General features: G+C 43.7%; 2 protein-coding genes across 3 annotated transcripts; one reads left to right on the top strand and one right to left on the bottom strand.

The window, feature by feature from the left end:
• Positions 1–408: 408 nt before the first annotated feature.
• On the top strand, positions 409–2,625 carry LOC147982407 (protein DEHYDRATION-INDUCED 19 homolog 5-like). Of its 2 annotated transcripts, none has more exons than XM_087514393.1 (5): positions 409–877; positions 1,498–1,607; positions 1,971–2,048; positions 2,120–2,355; positions 2,436–2,625. In XM_087514393.1, exons 1-5 carry the CDS (start codon positions 700–702, stop codon positions 2,515–2,517), a joined length of 684 nt encoding a protein of 227 aa, XP_087370519.1. In that variant the 5' UTR covers positions 409–699; the 3' UTR covers positions 2,518–2,625. The 2 variants fall into 2 exon arrangements, with proteins under 2 accessions (XP_087370519.1, XP_087370518.1); XM_087514392.1 differs by having other exon boundaries at positions 483–877; positions 1,495–1,607.
• Positions 2,626–2,858: 233 nt separating this feature from the next.
• On the bottom strand, positions 2,859–6,961 carry LOC147982406 (uncharacterized). The gene is made up of 14 exons (XM_087514391.1): positions 6,735–6,961; positions 6,008–6,141; positions 5,805–5,919; positions 5,560–5,703; positions 5,348–5,452; positions 4,722–4,805; positions 4,317–4,432; positions 4,133–4,234; positions 3,938–4,051; positions 3,779–3,835; positions 3,621–3,687; positions 3,486–3,539; positions 3,280–3,354; positions 2,859–3,173 (listed from the first exon to the last, which is right to left on the bottom strand). Exons 2-14 carry the CDS (start codon positions 6,034–6,036, stop codon positions 3,021–3,023), a joined length of 1,215 nt encoding a protein of 404 aa, XP_087370517.1. The 5' UTR covers positions 6,037–6,141; positions 6,735–6,961; the 3' UTR covers positions 2,859–3,020.
• Positions 6,962–18,664: the final 11,703 nt, after the last annotated feature.

The raw sequence follows: 18,664 nt of genomic DNA, 5'->3' as shown, positions 1-18,664 counted from the left end.
AGCTAACCCCCAAGGCACTGTGTGCACCAGCATTACTACTAGTATTTTCTTTACATGTTTGCAGAGAGTGGAGTGGCAAAAACAACTCCTTTGCTTTCCTTGTTTACTCGCTAACCTATCATCGACGATCTTGGAGAATGGTGACCAGGTTTTCCCGAAGAACGAGGTCGTGCGATTTGCGAGCTTCCACGGGTGGTATCTTGCTACTTTGGTGGAGAAGTTAATTTCCGTGCGAAGCGACGTGTCGCGCTTTGGTCATGTGGGAGACAAGTGCAAGTACAATTCATGCAATAACTTGGTTAGTGAGCAAGCAAATGCAAATTTATTTAAGTTCAAGGTACCCCTTCAGATGCCAAGGCAGTGATATGCTTACAACTTCTAGGAAACAGGGTTTTCCCTCAACTCATACCAGCAACATAACTATATACCATACTACGAAATTCCTAGTTCCAATTTCCGTCGGCGAAAAGAATTCCTTGTGCCGCACACGAGCCTGAAAATCCATGTTGTCTCTTTATGCATCCTCCTTTTGCCTCCTTTTCCCCCTGCTCCTACTTTTGAGTCACCAACAACAGAGGAAAATTTAATCATGTGGACAGAGAAGGCAGAGTCCCCGAGAGCCGTATATAAGTCGACATCCGCGGCCGAGGAGTTGTGATCCACCTCAAACCTCCAATTCCTCTGTGATCACTTGCTTGGATGTGCTGTGTCAGTTACAGTGACCCGTCTGCTCCTCTTCCTGCCGAGGAGAAGAGTAAAGAGGAGGAGCAGCGGTGCAGCGCAGCCATGGAGGTGGATGCAGAGGCCTCCTACAGCTATGGCTTCCTCCCCCAAGGCAGGCACCAGCCCTATTATGCTCCACCTCCTCCTCCACCAGGTATGTTGTTCCTTGCTCTCTGTTCCTACTAACTGTTGTTTGGTTTCATTTCACTCTGAGAACACCCGTGCGCCGTTTCGTTATGAGGCGACGCGTTGCCGTTTGGTTTCTGATCTCATCCTTGGTTTCTTCATGGTTTATTGGGTCCATTCATTCCTGCTTTCTCTTGAGAAGAAACTTGTTCTTGCTGGTTCCTGTTGCCCTGTGACAGGTTCTTGCATTTTCTTTCCTGTTTATCAGGAGTGCAGCTATAGTTGCTGTTGAATCTTTCCTGGCCTTTTTTCAGATTTTGTTTTCTGTTACTTCTGTTTTCGTGGTTGCCTGCAAAAAAATCAACTTGGAGCCTTGCTTTTGGTCATGTCTTGATCAGACGTAACAAGGAAAAATAACATTTCTTTCTTGCTTCTCGCTTTCTTGGCATACAAGAGAACGATCTAAAGTTGGGTGCTTTAGTCATTCTAGCTCATGAAAAAGTTTCCACGTCGTGAGATTGAGAAGTTGACTGCACCTTTTAACAAAAAATTACTCTACGACAGAAGGGTTAGATTAGATCAGATTGGATTCGATTTGCTTACAGCAGCACATGAGCTGATTTTTTTTTTGTTGATGTTACTCAGAAGATGGTGAACTGTGGGAGTACTTCCCTTGCCCTTTCTGTTACATCGAGGTCGAAATGCCCTTCATCTCCAGCCATCTGCAGGAGGAACACTGCTTTGACACCAGAAATGCTGTAAGAGAGTCTCTCTTTTTTTCCCTTTTGCCTTCTATCTGCAATTGCTTGCTTGAAATACTACAGTTTTGATCAAACATAGGCTTGAGCCAATAAGCTGTTCATGCTGGAAATGCACTTACAATCATAAGACTTTTTTGTGTGAATAAGGGTGCAATCTGAAGATCCTAGTATGCTAGTATTGAATGTTTGTTTATAGAATCCCAAATGGATTATATAGCTCTTGATATAACAATAAAACAGAGTGCTTTAGCCTGTCCCGCCCTTAAACAAAGTGGATTGATTCCATGATAACAGTTTGATATCATGATTTTCTCTCTACGATGCTGAATCACTAATGGGGGTTTACCCGATGACCTTCAGGTTTGCCCGATATGCGCCGAGAATCTGGGGAAGGACATGTCCGCGCATTTCAGATTCCAACACTCCCATCTTCTCAAGGTACTATCCCAACTCCTACTTCAGACTCGACACCATTCCAGGCCCCAAAAACTCATCTGAGATCATGGCAGAGGAGGAAGCCTTCGAGGCCCAGCAGCTCACCATGGCCAGCAGCGGCATCACCACCTGCATATGATGTGAACCCCTACATGATGAGTAGCAGGCCATGCCAGGACCCTGAGCCTGACCCGCTGCTCTCCCAGTTCATCTGCGGCAGCGGAGACCAAACCGAAACCGAGCCGGGACTACGCGACGGAGCAAGCCACCGCCACGGCCCGAGCAGCGCTCATCCGGCGGATGCCCAGAGGTGAGGAAGATGACGGTTGCCTGTTTTTTCAGAGATTTGCTGTGGCTAAGCTCAGCAATGGTGGTGCCTTTTGTTTTCAGGCCTGTGAGCCAGCTGGAGCTGGAGGAGAGGCTGCAGAGGATTGAGTTCCTTAGGGAGATTATCACATCGACCATTCTTTAGTTTACTATAAGCTCTAATTATGTTCTAAGCCTGTGTTTTATGGTCCAGATGTACTATATAACCTTGGCTATCCATCTATCAATACAACATTTGCATACTTTGCAGTTATTTCTTTGTTATAATTTACTCTTTTTCATAAAAAAGTTAATGTGCTTCTTTGGTGTATGTACTGAGAGGATTAACATGAACATAAATCAGTGTTCCATTGAGATTTTCCCGAGCTGATTTTCATTTGCTTGCGACGTCAAATAATTTCAGTTCAAAATACAATTCGAGGAAACGAATAGAGTAAAATGGGAGAAGCATATACAGAGCAAAAAGTGAGAAGCACACAGAGCAAAAAGGGAGGTAACAAAATTAATCTGATATGGTATGATATCTGTGTATGCTCTACACGTATCATCAATATCATCACCATTCACCTAAGCTCACTACAATAAGGGCTCTAGAGATGACAAAAAAGGGGGACAGGGAGGATTAACAGCTGTGATGTATACGACGGCCTAGTGGACAAATGTTACGTTGGGAGGGGTGACGCCCATCATCTCGTAATACGCCTTGTCGGCCTCCGCGATCCTCGTCTGGAAGATCCCCCACTCTTTCCGGCAGCGCTCCCGCACCCCTTCCCATGGCGCCTTCCCGTTCTCCACCTGTCCCTGTGAGTTTTCGAAAGCAGGAATGAGTTTGGTAGTAAGTGCTAGGTTTTAATGTTCTATGATGGGGCCTTGTGCTCAAAAGATATGCTTTTATGATTCTTCTTACCTGGTTCCCAAGAGAAGGAACCACTTGGTGCACGATCCACTGGGAGTCGACGACACCGATTTTCTCATGAGCAGGCTGCAAAGAGTAAATACGTTAGTCGTAGACATAGAGATAAGATGGTCGAGAGCTATTTAAATGATTAATAGTGTTATCGATGGAAGTAGTCAGAAATATATCAATGTTTGACAAGGGTGTGTGGTTCATACCTCCACACATTTCCTCAGAGCAAAATCAAGACCCCATCCATGAACCAAGTCATTCTGCAACGACGAGCAGATATCAGGCACACGAGGTATTGAAGTGAACAGACAGAGGAAAGAAGATGACAGACGATGTTATACCTGAATCATATGCCATACACATCTCCATGCATCTCTGGAGAAGACTGGAGCCATAATTTCAACAAAACTGCACATCAAACATACACAGTTAGGCCCTTTTTCCACATATATCATCAACCAAAGTAACACAAGTCAGCTGCGAAGGCAGAAATACATACGCAGCACATGGTGGAAGATGAGGATCCGTGCACCAGCCAGGTCTCTCCTCAGTATCCCTGTTAAAACCAAACCACCAACGAGGTATGGTATGAGATGAGATAATAAAAAGAAACAAATTTGTGTATCTCAGAAGGGCAGACGAGAGTTCATCAACTTACTTGTGAACCTCACGATCCCCTCTTCTTTTGGTCATCTGCCATGTCAATCCCTTATCCGGCTCCAAACCAGGTTGTGAGATTTCCAGTTGATATTTCTTGACAAGTTTGATATACCTGCAATGTAAATCATGTTAGCAAGTCACCTAACGCTCCAACAGAACAATGTGTTATGCTAAGTGAGGACTGAAAACATACTCCTCTCCATTGAAATGATCGACTCCAAGGTCCTCATCCCAGATAAATATGTACTCATAAGGTGCCACGATATCAGGATGCAAGAATCTTTTAGCATACCACCTAGAGGTCAAGAAATTAGTCAACTTCAAGATTCGCTGTTCAGATTACAAATTTAAGAAAATACAAGAGCATCAGGGCATACCATTTCGCTTGTTTCAGAACACTAACATGAATTGCTCGTTTTGACCACTCAAATTCCTCCCATTCAGTCACATGGCCATCATAGTGAAATAACAGGATAGCAAAGTCATCAGAAAACTGCAAGAACCAAGAGCTCAAACAATTAGGCAGATAACCAAGTTACAATATCATTGTATTTGTAAATTAATGGATAAAAAGTAAAGATACACAACAAAACAATGCCCTGTAACAAGGTACTAAGAAAGGAAACAGTGGAAGTAAAGTGAAAGTAAAAAATGCCAAGAAAGGTATTGCGAAAGGAAACAGTGCAACACGACAAAACAATGCCCAGAAAACAGTGGAAGTAAAAAAGGTAACCTGGGACACTCAGATAATTGATATATTATAAATGTATAAAAAGAATTACCTTCTGGACTGCTCTATTTATGTTGTCCTTCTGTGCAATTCCAACAGTGAAAGTAACAAGGTACTTTGGCTTGAAGGGTAGGTCCTGCGAATTCAAAGTCAAGCAAATTTTGTGAGGGTTAACTCGAACACTGAGGTTAACTTTGATGCACCATAAATGCCAGAGTGCAGAGATTAAGATTTACATTTATAAACTTTATGAAACATGAACGCTAAAATGCAAATTCTGGGCATAAAATCAGCAAAAAAAAATGCAGGACATACCACAGGTCAGAACATTATATATGCAATTCAAAGGAGCCCACAGAAATGCCAGTGCACAACAGTGTGCGTCAATTGTGCAAGAACAATCACTTCGAAATTATGTGACAACAATAGACAGGCATAACAATGTATCAGATGACAAGAGCAAGCCTTTTGCTGATTATTTGAGAACAATGTCATAGGCAGAATACATCATAGTCCGCTTTTTGAGGTGGAATATTATAGCACATCTAGTGGAGAAAGAAAGGAACACAATATTCTCTTTGAGGCGGAATACAGCATATAAGGTGGAAAAGAAAGAAGGAAAGGCATCCCTTGAGGTGAAATACATCCATCCAGGTGGATGGAGAAAAGAATAGCTACCTCAGCCGGGTCTCCCCATAGTCTGTGAGCATTGAAATCAGACTCTGATGCAATGATGCCAGGTGCCAGCATCTCTGCACCCCTGGGGTTTGTTGGTACATATATCTACAATTATCAAGAAAGATCAAAAAGTTAGGATATGAATTGTACATATACTTTTAATAAAAGATGTAGAAACAGAGTTGGAGTATAGAAGAATAACGGCAAGTTACCTTCATGGTAGTGTTTGAACTAGATTCAGAAGTATTTCCCCTTGCGTTTCTAGCAGAAATCCAGGCATGGTTCAGTATAGCCTGAGCTGTGAGTCCAGAGTTCTTGTCCTCTATGTAGGAAACAATGCTAGAAGGGAAGTGAAGCTGCAAAGCATGTTCGAAAGAGTCAACATTCTTGAGATGCGGTCTGCATCCATGCACTTGCTGCAGCACTACGTTGATAATAGAGGCATGTGAATGTATACCTTTGTTATGCTGACTGTTGGGAAGGAGATCCCGATGAAGAAACCAAAGACCACCCCGATGATGGTCACGACGACAAGCCTCATGCTCTCGTTGGGTTTCCTGCTACTATGCACACTGCAGGGGCACCAAGTTTAGGGTTAAGGAAACAGGGCAGCATAATTAAAAGCAGATGACCAAGAGGAGAAGGAAAAGGCATGTGAACCTGCGACCAACTATCGGGAGTTTTGCCATCGCCTAGTACACCAGTGCGGGAACGGGCGATCGAGTCTTGCGAGCGGCAACTGCTACACATTGCTCGACAAGAACATAATGATGGCGCCAACCCGGAAAGCAGACCTGAAATACACACAGCCCATGTTTGCATCAGAATCAGGCGGCTGTAGTTATGAAACGACATATCCACGCTGGAGTTTCATATGCTTTAGTATTTACTAGTACTACTGTACTAGTCATTACTCGCTGCCAATTACACACGCTTCCCTACCTCAGATGCCGTAGCTACCAGTCGCTGCCAATTATACACACTTGCCTGATTTTGATGCAGCTGTTAGCCGGTTACTGGTTGGTTTCCTAATTCTGATGCAGCACTTGCTGGTTAGCGTGGTACGTAGTGAAGATTGGAAATTTGGCATGGCCATGCCCATGTCCATGTGGGAAATTGAAGTGCAGGATTCATTAAAGATGTTCCAACTCCGAACTGAACTTTCAACCTAGGAGTAGTGGTGCTGCTAGGATTAGCCACGCGAATCAATTCGTCCTGCTCCTGCCTAGCGGGAGAAAACGTAGGGGAAAACCCGGCCTTTGGATGGTATATATGGTATGAAGAACCAATCTATCTATCTAGCACTGGGGCTCTAGCGATGATAATGAATCGGAAAGGGGAAGCTGATCGAGTAAATCGAAGCAGCCCCGTGCGAGGATCGGCATACCTGTTGCAGCGCCGCGCGCGGAGGGCCGATCCGGCTCCGGCGCGTCCGGCGGCGTCCGGTGGCGGCGGAATCCGGCGCGTCCGGCTGCGGGCGGGGGTCGGGGGCGCGCGCGCGCGCGCGTGCGGCGGAGGCGGGGGCCGGTGCCGCGGCGCGCGCGCGTGGGAGGGGGCGGAGAGGGGATGGCGACGGCGAGGGCGGGCAGAGATTGGGATTGAAGAAGGGGGGAGAGGGGAGGACGGGTGGGAGGCCGGCCAAATCTTCTGGTGCGCGCGATTCGCTGGCCCCGGTGGTCGCTGCCGGGTGGGCCCCAACAGCCAGACCTGCCGGTTTTTTTTCCTGTTTATGTTACCAAACAAAATATATTTACCAACGCCCGACCAATCAATTAGGGTTCCGCCGTTTTGCTTGCGCGTAATTTATGCATACCTCCTCCATGCGAGCACACGTGCGATGCATGCTTCTTCATTATTTTTTGTTTAAGAAAAAAATAGAGAACAAAAAAGATTTGCACTAAATTAGTGGCATGTATATGCTTATTGATGTCAGAGACATACAATTAAATAACCCCGTAACGGTTATTAGAGGAGATATTGAGCAATACATTACCAGATTTTTGGACATGGCTTCCGTTACCTTTCCTTTTGCGAAACACAGCGCAGCCGCGCACGCTCATAAACGCAGACATGAACTCGATCTTATACGCAATTAAATGACACTACACTCGTTTCACAACGGGAAATACATACGCGTTATTTATTACGGAGAATATCGTGAAGGTGTGTAGCTACAACAGTCGATTCTTGGAGTTGAACACCGCGCGTTGCACATATCATCGATTGCTAGGATTGTTTTAGAGCAGATCCTGACTAACACACGTGCACTTGGTATCGCTGGTGTCGTGGCATTGCTTACTTTGTATTCCCTCTGTAAACTAATATAAGAGCATTTAGATCATTATTTTAGTGTTCTAAACGCTTTTATATTAATTTACGGAGGGAGTACTCCTTCTCTTCCGGGTTTTATAAGACAGAATTGCGTGTATTCTTTCTTTGTTCATTAGTTTAGACCAATGAGGGGCCTTTTTGTATCGTTTTGGCATGTATGTGATTTTCTTTTCCTTGTTTCACTATGCCATGAGAAAAGCAAAGCAAATGATCCTTTCAAAGAGGTTTTAACGCATGAAGTTACTATGGATTGTATTGGGAAGTGATTTGTGGGAGGGGGTGGGGGGGTTCTATGTGGTTTAATTGTTTACAAATTATCAACCAATTTTTGCTGTTACCAAACAAGAACTTACTAACTCCTGTTGTCTGCTAAACGGCCAACAATTCAATTAGGGTTCCGCTGTTTTGCTTGTGTGTAATTTACACTACCTCGTCCATCTACACGTGCAATGCATGTTTCTCATTATTTTTAAGGAATAAAAACAGAGACAAAGATATGCACTAAATTAGCGGCATATATATGTTTGATAATGTCATAGTTATGCAATTAAATAATTGTGTAGCGGTTATTGGAGGAGATATCAAGCAATAAATTACTGGATTCCGACATTGTTTTTTCTTCTTTTTGCGATGCACAAGCTCATAGACACAAACATAAACTCAATCTTACGCAACTAAATGGCACGACACTTGTTTCACACGGGGAATTACTTACACGGTTATTTAAGGAGATATCGGGAAGGTGTTCTACAACAACAGATTCTTAGAGTTGAAGATTGATGGTTGCACATATCAATGATTGCTAGGATTGTTTTAGAGCAGATCCGGACTAACACACGTGCACTTGGTATCGCTGGTGTCGTGGCATTGCTTACTTTATACTTTGTATTCCTTCTCTTCCGGGTTTTATAAGGCAGAATTGTGTCCATTCTTTCTTTGTTCATCAGTTTAGACCAGTGAGGGGCCTTTTTGTATCGTTTTGGCATGTATGTGATTTTCTTTTCCTTGTTTCACTGTGCCATGAGAAAAGCAAAGCAAATGGTCCTTTCAAAGAGGTTTTAACAAATGGAGTTGATATGGATTGTAGTGGGAAGCGAAAAAAATTTGGGGGCCGGGGGGGGGGGTGTCCTATGTGGTTTAATTGTTTACGAATCATCAACCAGTTTTTGCTGTTACCTAACAAGAACTTTCTAACTCTTGTTGCGTGCTAAACGCCCAACAATTCAATCAGGGTTCCGCCATTTTGTTGGTGCGTGATTAACACTAACTTGTCCATGTACACGTGCAATGCATGCTTCTCGTTAGTTTTTAAGCAAAGAAAACAGAGACAAAGATACACACTAAATTAGTGGCATATATGTGTTTGATAATGTCAAAGATATGCAATTAAATAAGAGCATAATGGTAATTAGAGGAGATATCAAGCAATAAATTACACAAACATAAACTCAATCTTATGCAACTAAATGACACGACACTCATTTCACACGGGGAATTACTTACACGGTTATTTAAGGAGATATTGTGAAGGTGTAGCTACAACAATCAATTCTTAGAGTTGAACATTGAGGGTTGCACATATCATCAATGACTAGGATTGTTTTATAGCAAATCCCATCTAACACGTGCACTTTCTACTGCTCGTGTCGTGTCATTGCTTACCTTTTATTCCTTCTCTTCCGTGTTTTACAAGGCAGAAATGTGTGTATCCTTTGTTCATGAGTTTAAACCAATGAGGGGCCATTTGTATCATTTCAGTTGTATGTGTGTTTTCCCCTTGTTTCATTGTGCCAGGCGAAAAGCAAAGCAAATGGTTTTTTCAAAGAGATTTTAACGAATTGGAGTTACTATGGATTGTAGTGGAAAGCGATTTGTGTGCATGTGTGTGTGTGTTGGGGGGGGGGGGTCCTATGTGGTTTATTCGTACACAAATCAAACAAATAATGATGAACACGCGGGCTTACGAACCGAAAGGACACTACCATTTCTTGGTATCCCCTGAAATCAATAATGCTCGAGTTTATGGTATCCCTTTTTTTAAAATTGAGTTTATATTATCCCTATTGATGAGGGAAGATCATCCAATATACTTACCAGAAAGGCACTAGAGCTGGTACAGGTCCCATACTCCTAGATCAAGCCGATTATGATGGTGTTTTTTGGGACAGGCCCAGGAGTGGCTCACAAGCACGTGGGCTGGATCACACTCCCTGTCGTCTTTGGGCGGGAGAGCAAGCATGAAAGGAGTGTTGCACCTTCGAGGTGGTAATCTTTAAGATGGCCTACAACATCCTTTTGAACCGTCCACAACTTCCAAAATTTAGATGTATATTGAGTTATGCTTACGTGATGTACAAGATTCAAGGACCCAAAGGCACCGACACAGTCGGTTCCAAGGCACGGCGGAGTTCGACGGGCAGAGTTTCCACTTGGATGTTCTCTTGACCAACGTGGATGTCGACGACATCGAATCCAGCAACCAGGACAAGTTGTCCCAACTTGACCAACGAGCTGGGTGATTCCTTTGATCCCGCTGGATCATGTAAGTGATCACACACGGTTGAGCCAACCATTGAGCTTAAGGGGGGGGGGGACAATTGTTATCAAAAGTGGTGGATTTGATTGACCCCATCTTCAATAATTGGGATGAGGATCTGAGTAGACAAACTATGTGGCCCATTGACGCACAACGGATTCTTTCAATCCCAATTTCGCAACATAATATGACAGATTTCATTACCTGGAGTTATACAAAAAATGGTATGTTCTCGGTACGGTCTGCTTACTCAGTGGAGTGGAACTATCAGTATGGGAGTCAACTAAAACACTCTAATGGGATGGGGTGAACCACACCTAACCCTATATGGTGTCAGATATGGAAGTTATCATGCTCGGCAAAAGTCAAAAAATTTATATGGCGTATGTTACATGGCACTCTCCCATGTCGGGCAACACTTGCTAATAGACACATGAAGGTTTCGCCCTTGTGCCCTACTGATACGTCTCCGTCGTATCTATAATTTTTGATTGTTCCATGCCAATATTCTACAACTTTCATATACTTTTGGCAACTTTTTATACTATTTTTTGGACTAACATATTGATCCAGTGCCTAGTGCCAGTTCCTGTTTGTTGCATTTTTTTGTTTCGCAGAATATCCATATCAAACGGAGTCCAAACGGGATAAAAACTGACGGTTTTTTTGGAATATATATGATTTTTGGGAAGAAAAATCCACGCGAGACGGTGCCCGAGGGAAGCACGAGGCTAGAGATGGCAGTTTTACCCATGGGTATGGGTACCCGCGGGTATCCTACCCGAAAACAATGAGCATGGGTAAGACTTTCTACCATTTCATACCCATGGGTAATGGGTATCCATACCCGCAAAATACATGGGTAGGGTATGGGTATGAAATTATACCCAGGGATAACCCAATGGATATCCAGAAATAATAATAAAAAATTTAAATCCTATAATATCTGGGTAAACCTAAAGTAATTAGCATTGCAAGTTTACAAACTTGAGTTTTTTCAATGGAGATTAAGACATTTCTGTGTCAATCGTCATTGTGAAATTTTGATGTAAGTGCAAACCAGATGGTGATGGTCGAGTACCTAACATTAGTTTTAAGCCATTTTCTTGTCTTACAGTTATTATGCCAATGTTATATATTGTACCCATCGAATACCCATTGGGTATAAGATACCCGATGGGTATGGGCATGGGTACCAATTTGTGCCCATGGATATTGAAATGGGTGGGTATAGAAAAAATATATGGGTATGGGTTTGGGCACAAAAAGTTCGTACCCGCCCATACCCTACCCATTGCCATCCCTACACGAGGCAGGGGGCGCGCCCCTGACCCTCGTGGCCACCCCGTAAGGCAGTTGGAGCCCTTCTTTCGCCGCAAGAAAGCTAATTTCCGGATAGAGATCGTGTTACAATTTCAGCCCAATCGGAGTTAGGATCTCCAGATATAAAAGAAACGGTGAAAGGGCAAAATCTGAGAACGCAGAAACAGAGAGAGACAGGGAGACAAATCCAATCTCGGAGGGGCTCTTGCCCCTCCCACGCCATGGAGACCAAGGACCAGAGGGGAAACCCTTATCCCATCTTGGGAGGAGGTCAAGGAAGAAGAAGGATGAGGGGGGCTCTCTCCCCCTCGCTTCCGGTGGCACCGGAGTGCCACCGGGGGCCATCATCATCACCACAATCTTCACCAACAACTACATCGCCATCATCACCAACTCTTCCCCCCTCTATGCAGCGGTGTAACCTCTCTCTTACCCGCTGTAATCTCTACTTAAACATGGTGCTCAATGCTATATATTATTTCCCAATGATGTATGGCTATCCTATGATGTTTGAGTAGATCCGTTTTGTCCTATGGGTTATTTGATGATCGTGATTGGTTTGAGTTGCATGTTTTATTATTGGTGATGTCCTATGATGTGATGACCCACAAGTATAGGGGATCTATCGTAGTCCTTTCGATAAGTAAGAGTGTCGAACCCAACGAGGAGCAGAAGCAAATGATAAACGGTTTTCAGCAAGGTGTTCTCTGCAAGCACTGAAATTATAGGTAACAGATAGTTTTTGTTGGAAATATGCCCTAGAGGCAATAATAAATAAGTTATTATTATATTTCCTTGTTCATGATAATCGTTTATTATCCATGCTAGAATTGTATTGATAGGAAACTCAGATACATGTGTGGATACATAGACAACACCATGTCCCTAGTAAGCCTCTAGTTGACTAGCTCGTTGATCAACAGATGGTTACGGTTTCCTGACCATGGACATTGGATGTCATTGATAACGGGATCATATCATTAGGAGAATGATGTGATGGACAAGACCCAATCCTAAGCATAGCACAAGATCGTGTAGTTCGTATGCTAAAGCTTTTCTAATGTCAAGTTTCATTTCCTTAGACCATGAGATTGTGCAACTCCCGGATACCGTAGGAATACTTTGGGTGTGCCAAACGTCACAACGTAACTGGGTGGCTATAAAGGTACACTAAGGGTATCTCCGAAAGTGTCTGTTGGGTTGGCACGAATCGAGACTGGGGTTTGTCACTCCGTGTAAACGGAGAGGTATCTCTGGGCCCACTCGGTAGGACATCATCATAATGTGCACAATGTGATCAAGGAGTTTATCACGGGATGATGTGTTACGGAACGAGTAAAGAGACTTGCCGGTAACGAGATTGAACAAGGTATCGGGATACCGACGATCGAATCTCGGGCAAGTATCGTACCGCTAGACAAAGGGAATTGTATACGGGATTGATTAAGTCCTTGACATCGTGGTTCATCCGATGAGATCATCGTGGAACATGTGGGATCCAACATGGGTATCCAGATCCCGCTGTTGGTTATTGACCGGAGAGTCATCTCGGTCATGTCTGCATGTCTCCCGAACCCGTAGGGTCTACACACTTAAGGTTCGGTGATGCTAGGGTTATAGAGATATTAGTATGCGGTAACCCGAAAGTTGTTCGGAGTCCCGGATGAGATCCCGGACGTCACGAGGAGTTCCGGAATGGTCTGGAGGTAAATAATTATATATAGGAAGTGCTATTTCGGCCATCGGGACAAGTTTCGGGGTCACCGGTATTGTACCGGGACCACCGGAAGGGTCCCGGGGGTCCACCGGGTGGGGCCACCTACCCCGGGGGGCCACATGGGCTGTAGGGGGTGCGCCTTGGCCTACATGGGCCAAGGGCACCAGCCCCTAGAGGCCCATGCGCCAAAGGGACAAGAGGAGGGGAGAGTCCTAAAGGGGGAAGGCACCTCCGAGGTGCCTTGGGGAGGATGGACTCCTCCCCCCCTTGGCCGCACCCTTCCTTGGAGGAAGGGGCAAGGCTGCGCCCTCCCCCTCTCCCTTGGCCCTATATATAGTGGGGGGAAGGGAGGGCAACGATACCCGAGCCCTGGCGCCTCCCTCTCCCTCCCATGACACATCTCCCTCCTCCCGCAGCGCTTGGCGAAGCCCTGTTGGAATCCCGCTACTTCCACCACCACGCCGTCATGCTGTTGGATCTCCATCAACCTCTCCTCCCCCTTGCTGGATCAAGAAGGAGGAGACGTCGCTGCTCCGTACGTGTGTTGAACGCGGAGGTGCCGTCCGTTCGGCGCTAGGATCATCGGTGATTTGGATCACGACGAGTACGACTCCATCAACCCCGTTCTCTTAAACGCTTCCGCGCGCGATCTACAAGGGTATGTATATCCACTCCTCCCTCGTTGCTAGATGACTCCATAGATAGATCTTGGTGACACATAGGAAAATTTTGAATTTATGCTACGTTCCCCAACAGTGGCATCATGAGCTAGGTCTATTGCGTAGATTCTATGCACGAGTAGAACACAAAGTAGTTGTGGGCGTTGATTTTGTCAATTTACTTGCCGTTACTAGTCTTATCTTGATTCGGCGGCATTGTGGGATGAAGCGGCCCGGACCAACCTTACACGTACGCTTACGTGAGACCGGTTCCACCGACAAACATGCACTAGTTGCATAAGGTGGCTGGCGGGTGTCTGTCTCTCCCACTTTAGTCGGATCGGATTCGATGAAAAGGGTCCTTATGAAGGGTAAATAGCAATTGACATATCACGTTGTGGTTTTGCGTAGGTAAGAAACGTTCTTGCTAGAAACCCATAGCAGCCACGTAAAACATGCAAACAACAATTAGAGGACGTCTAACTTGTTTTTGCAGGGTATGCTATGTGATGTGATATGGCCAAAAGGATGTGATGAATGATATATGTGATGTATGAGATTGATCATGTTCTTGTAATAGGAATCACGACTTGCATGTCGATGAGTATGACAACCGGCAGGAGCCATAGGAGTTGTCTTTATTTATTTATGACCTGCGTGTCAACTTAAACGTCATGTAATTACTTTACTTTATTGCTAAAGCGTTAGCCATAGTAGTAGAAGTAATAGATGACGAGACAACTTCAAGAAGACACGATGATGGGGATCATGGTGTCATGCCGGTGACGATGATGATCATGGAGCCCCGAAGATGGAGATCAAGAGGAGCAAAGTGATGATGGCCATATCATGTCACTATTTGATTGCATGTGATGTTTATCATGTTTATGCATCTTGTTTACTTAGAACGACGGTAGTAAATAAGATGATCCCTCATAATAATTTCAAGAAAGTGTTCCCCCTAACTATGCACCGTTGCGACAGTTCGTTGTTTCGAAGCACCACGTGATGATCGGGTGTTAGATTCTAACGTTCACATACAACGGGTGTAAGACAGATTTACACACGCGAAACACTTAGGTTGACTTGACGAGCCTAGCATGTGTACAGACATGGCCTCGGAACACAGAAGACCGAAAGGTCGAGCATGAGTCGTATGGTAGATACGATCAACATGAAGATGTTCACCGATGTTGACTAGTCCGTCTCACGTGATGATCGGACACGGCCTAGTCGACTCGGATCATGTAATCACTTAGATGACTGGAGGGATGTCTATTTGAGTGGGAGTTCATAAGATGAACTTAATTATCCTGAACATGGTCAAAAGGTCTTCGCAAATTATGTCGTAGCTCGCGCTTTAGTTCTACTGTTTAGATATGTTCCTAGAGAAAATTTAGTTGGAAGTTGATAGTAGCAATTATGCGGACTAGGTCCGTAAACTGAGGATTGTCCTCATTGCTTCATAGAAGGCTTATGTCCTTAATGCACCGCTCAGTGTGCTGAACCTCGAACGTCGTCTGTGGATGTTGCGAACATCTGACATACACATTTTGATAACTACGTGATAGTTCAGTTAAACGGTTTAGAATTGAGGCACCGAAGACGCTTTTGAAACGTCGTGAAACATATGAGATGTTTCGAGGGCTGAAATTGGGATTTCAGGCTCGTGCCCACGTCAAGAGGTATAAGACCTCCGACGATTTTCTTAGCCTGCAAACTAAGGGAGAAAAGCTCAATTGTTGAGCTTGTGCTCAGATTGTCTGAGTACAACAATCGCTTGAATCGAGTGGGAGTTGATCTTCTAGATGAAATAGTGATGGTTCTCCGAAGTCATTACCACCAAGCTGCTTGAGCTTCGTGATGAACTATAATATATCAGGGACATATATGATGATCCTTGAGATATTCGCGATGTTTGACACCACAAAAGGTAGAAATCAAGTTGGAGCATCAATTGTTGATGGTTAGTAAAACCACTAGTTTCAAGAAGGGCAAGGGCAAGAAGGGATACTTCATGAAACGGCAAATCAGTTGCTGCTCTAGTGAAGAAACCCAAGGTTGAACCCAAACCCGAGACTAAGTGCTTCTGTAATAAGGGGAACAGCCACTGGAGCAGAATTACCCTAGATACTTGGTAGATTAGAAGGCTGGCAAGGTCGATAGAAGTATATTGGATATACATTGTGTTGATGTGTACTTTACTAGTACTCCTAGTAGCACCAGGGTATTAGATACCGGTTCGGTTGCTAAGTGTTAGTAACTCGAAATAAAAGCTACGGAATAAACGGAGACTAGCTAAAGGTGAGCTAACGATATGTGTTGGAAGTGTTTCCAATGTTGATATAATCAAGCATCGCACGCTCCCTCCACCATCGAGATTGGTGTTAAACCTAAATAATTGTTATTTGGTGTTTGCGTTGAGCATAGACATGATTGGATTATGTCTATCGCAATATGATTATTCATTTAAGGAGAATAATGGTTACTCTGTTTATTTGAATAATACCTTCAATGGTCTTGCACCTAAAATGAATGGTTTATTGAATCTCGATCGTAGTGATACACATGTTCATGCCAAAAGATATAAATGATAGAACCACCTACTTGTGGCACTGCCACGTAAGTCATATCGGTATAAAACGCATGAAGAAGCTCCATGTTGATGGATCTTTGGGCTCACTCGTTTTTGAAAAGTTTGAGACATGCGAACCATGTCTATTGGTGTATATGCATGAAGAAACTCCATGCAAATGGACCGTTTGGACTCACTTGATTTTGAATCACTTGAGACATGCAAATCATACCACATGGGCGAGATGACTAGAAGCCTCGTTTTTCAGTAAAATGGAACTAGAAAGCAACTTGTTGGAAGTAATACATTTTGATGTGTGCAGTCCAATGAGTGCTGAGGCATGTAGTGGATATCGTTATGTTCTTGCTTCACAGATGATTTGAGTAGATGTTGAGTATATTTACTTGATGAATCATGAGTCTGAATTATTGAAAGGTTCAAGTAATTTCAGGGTGAAGTTGAAAGATCGTCGTGACAAAAGGATAAAATATTTATGATATGATCATAGAGATGAATATCTGAATTACGAGTTTGGCACAGAATTAAGACATTGTGGAAATTGTTTCACAACTAATACATCCTGGAACACCATAGTGTGATGGTGTGTCCGAACATCATAACTGCACCCTATTGTATATGATGCATACCATGATGTCTCTTATTGAATTACCACGATAGTTTATGGGTTAGGCATTAGAGACAACCACATTCACTTTAAATAGGGCACCACGTAATTCCGATGAGATGACACCGTATGAACTATGGTTTAGAGAAACCTAAGCTGTCATTTCTTAAAAGTTTGGGGCTGCGACGCTTATGTGAAAAGGTTTCAGGCTGATAAGCTCGAACCCAAAGCGGATAAATGCATCTTCATAGGACTCCTAAAACAGTTGGGTATACCTCCTGTCTCAGATCCGAAAGCAATAAGGATTGTTTCTAGAATCGGGTCCTTTCTCGAGGAAAAGTTTCTCTCGAAAGAATTGAGTGGGAGGATGGTGGAGACTTGATGAGGTTATTGAACCGTCTCTTCAACTAGTGTGTGGCAGGGCACAGGAAGTTGTTCCTGTGGCACCTACACCAATTGAAGTGGAAGCTTATGATAGTGATCATGAAACTTCAGATCAAGTCACTACCAAACCTCGTGGGATGACAAGGATGCGTACTACTTCAGAGTGGTACGTAATCCTATCTTGGAAGTCATGTTGCTAGACAACAATGAACCTACGAGCTATGGAGAAGTGATGGTGGGCCCGGATTCCGATAAATGGCTCGAGGCCATAAAATCCGAGAGAGGATCCATGTATGGAAACAAAGTGTAGACTTTGACAGAACAGCTCGATGGTCGTGAGGCTGTTGAGTACAGATGGATTTTAAAAGGAAGACGGACAATGATGGTAAATGTCACCATTAAGAAAGCTTGACTTGTCGTTAAGATGTTTTCCGACAAGTTCAAGGAGTTGACTACGATGAGACATTCTCACTCATAGCGATGCTAAGAGTCTGTTGGAATTATATTAGCAATTACTGCATTATTTATGAAATCTTGCAGATAGGATGTCAAAACATTGTTTCCTCGACGTTTATCTTGAGGAAAGGTTGTATGTGATACAACCGGAAGGTTTTGTCAATCCTGAAAGATGCTAATAAGTATGCAAAGCTCCAGCAATCCTTCTAAGGACTGGAGTAAGCATCTCGGAGTTGGAATGTATGCTTTGATAAGATGATCAAAGATTTTGGGTGTATACAATGTTTATGAGAAACTTGTATTTCCAAAGAAGTGAGTGGGAGCACTATAGAATTTCTGATGAATATATATGTTGTTGACATATTGTTGATCAGAAATGACGTAGAATTTCTGGAAAGCATATAGGGTTATTTGGAAAGTGTTTTTCAATGGAAAGCCTGGATTAAGCTACTTGAACATTGAGCATCAAGATCTATAAGGATAGATCAAAACGCTTAATGGTACTTTCAAATGAGCACATACCTTGACATGATCTTGAAGGTGTTCAAGATGGATCAGTCAAAGAAGGAGTTCTTGCCTGAGTTGTAAGGTATGAAGTTAAGACTTAAAGCTCGACCACGGCAGAAGAAAGAGGAAGGATGAAGGTCGTCCCCTATGCTTTTATCATTGGCTCTCTATAGTATGCCATGCTGAGTACCGCACCTGATGTGT

This window comes from Triticum urartu, chromosome 3A, assembly GCF_056163025.1.
Source record: "Triticum urartu cultivar PI428250 chromosome 3A, HENAU_Tu73, whole genome shotgun sequence".
Lineage (NCBI taxonomy): Eukaryota > Viridiplantae > Streptophyta > Magnoliopsida > Poales > Poaceae > Triticum > Triticum urartu.
This window is presented reverse-complemented; position numbering and strand designations above follow the sequence as displayed.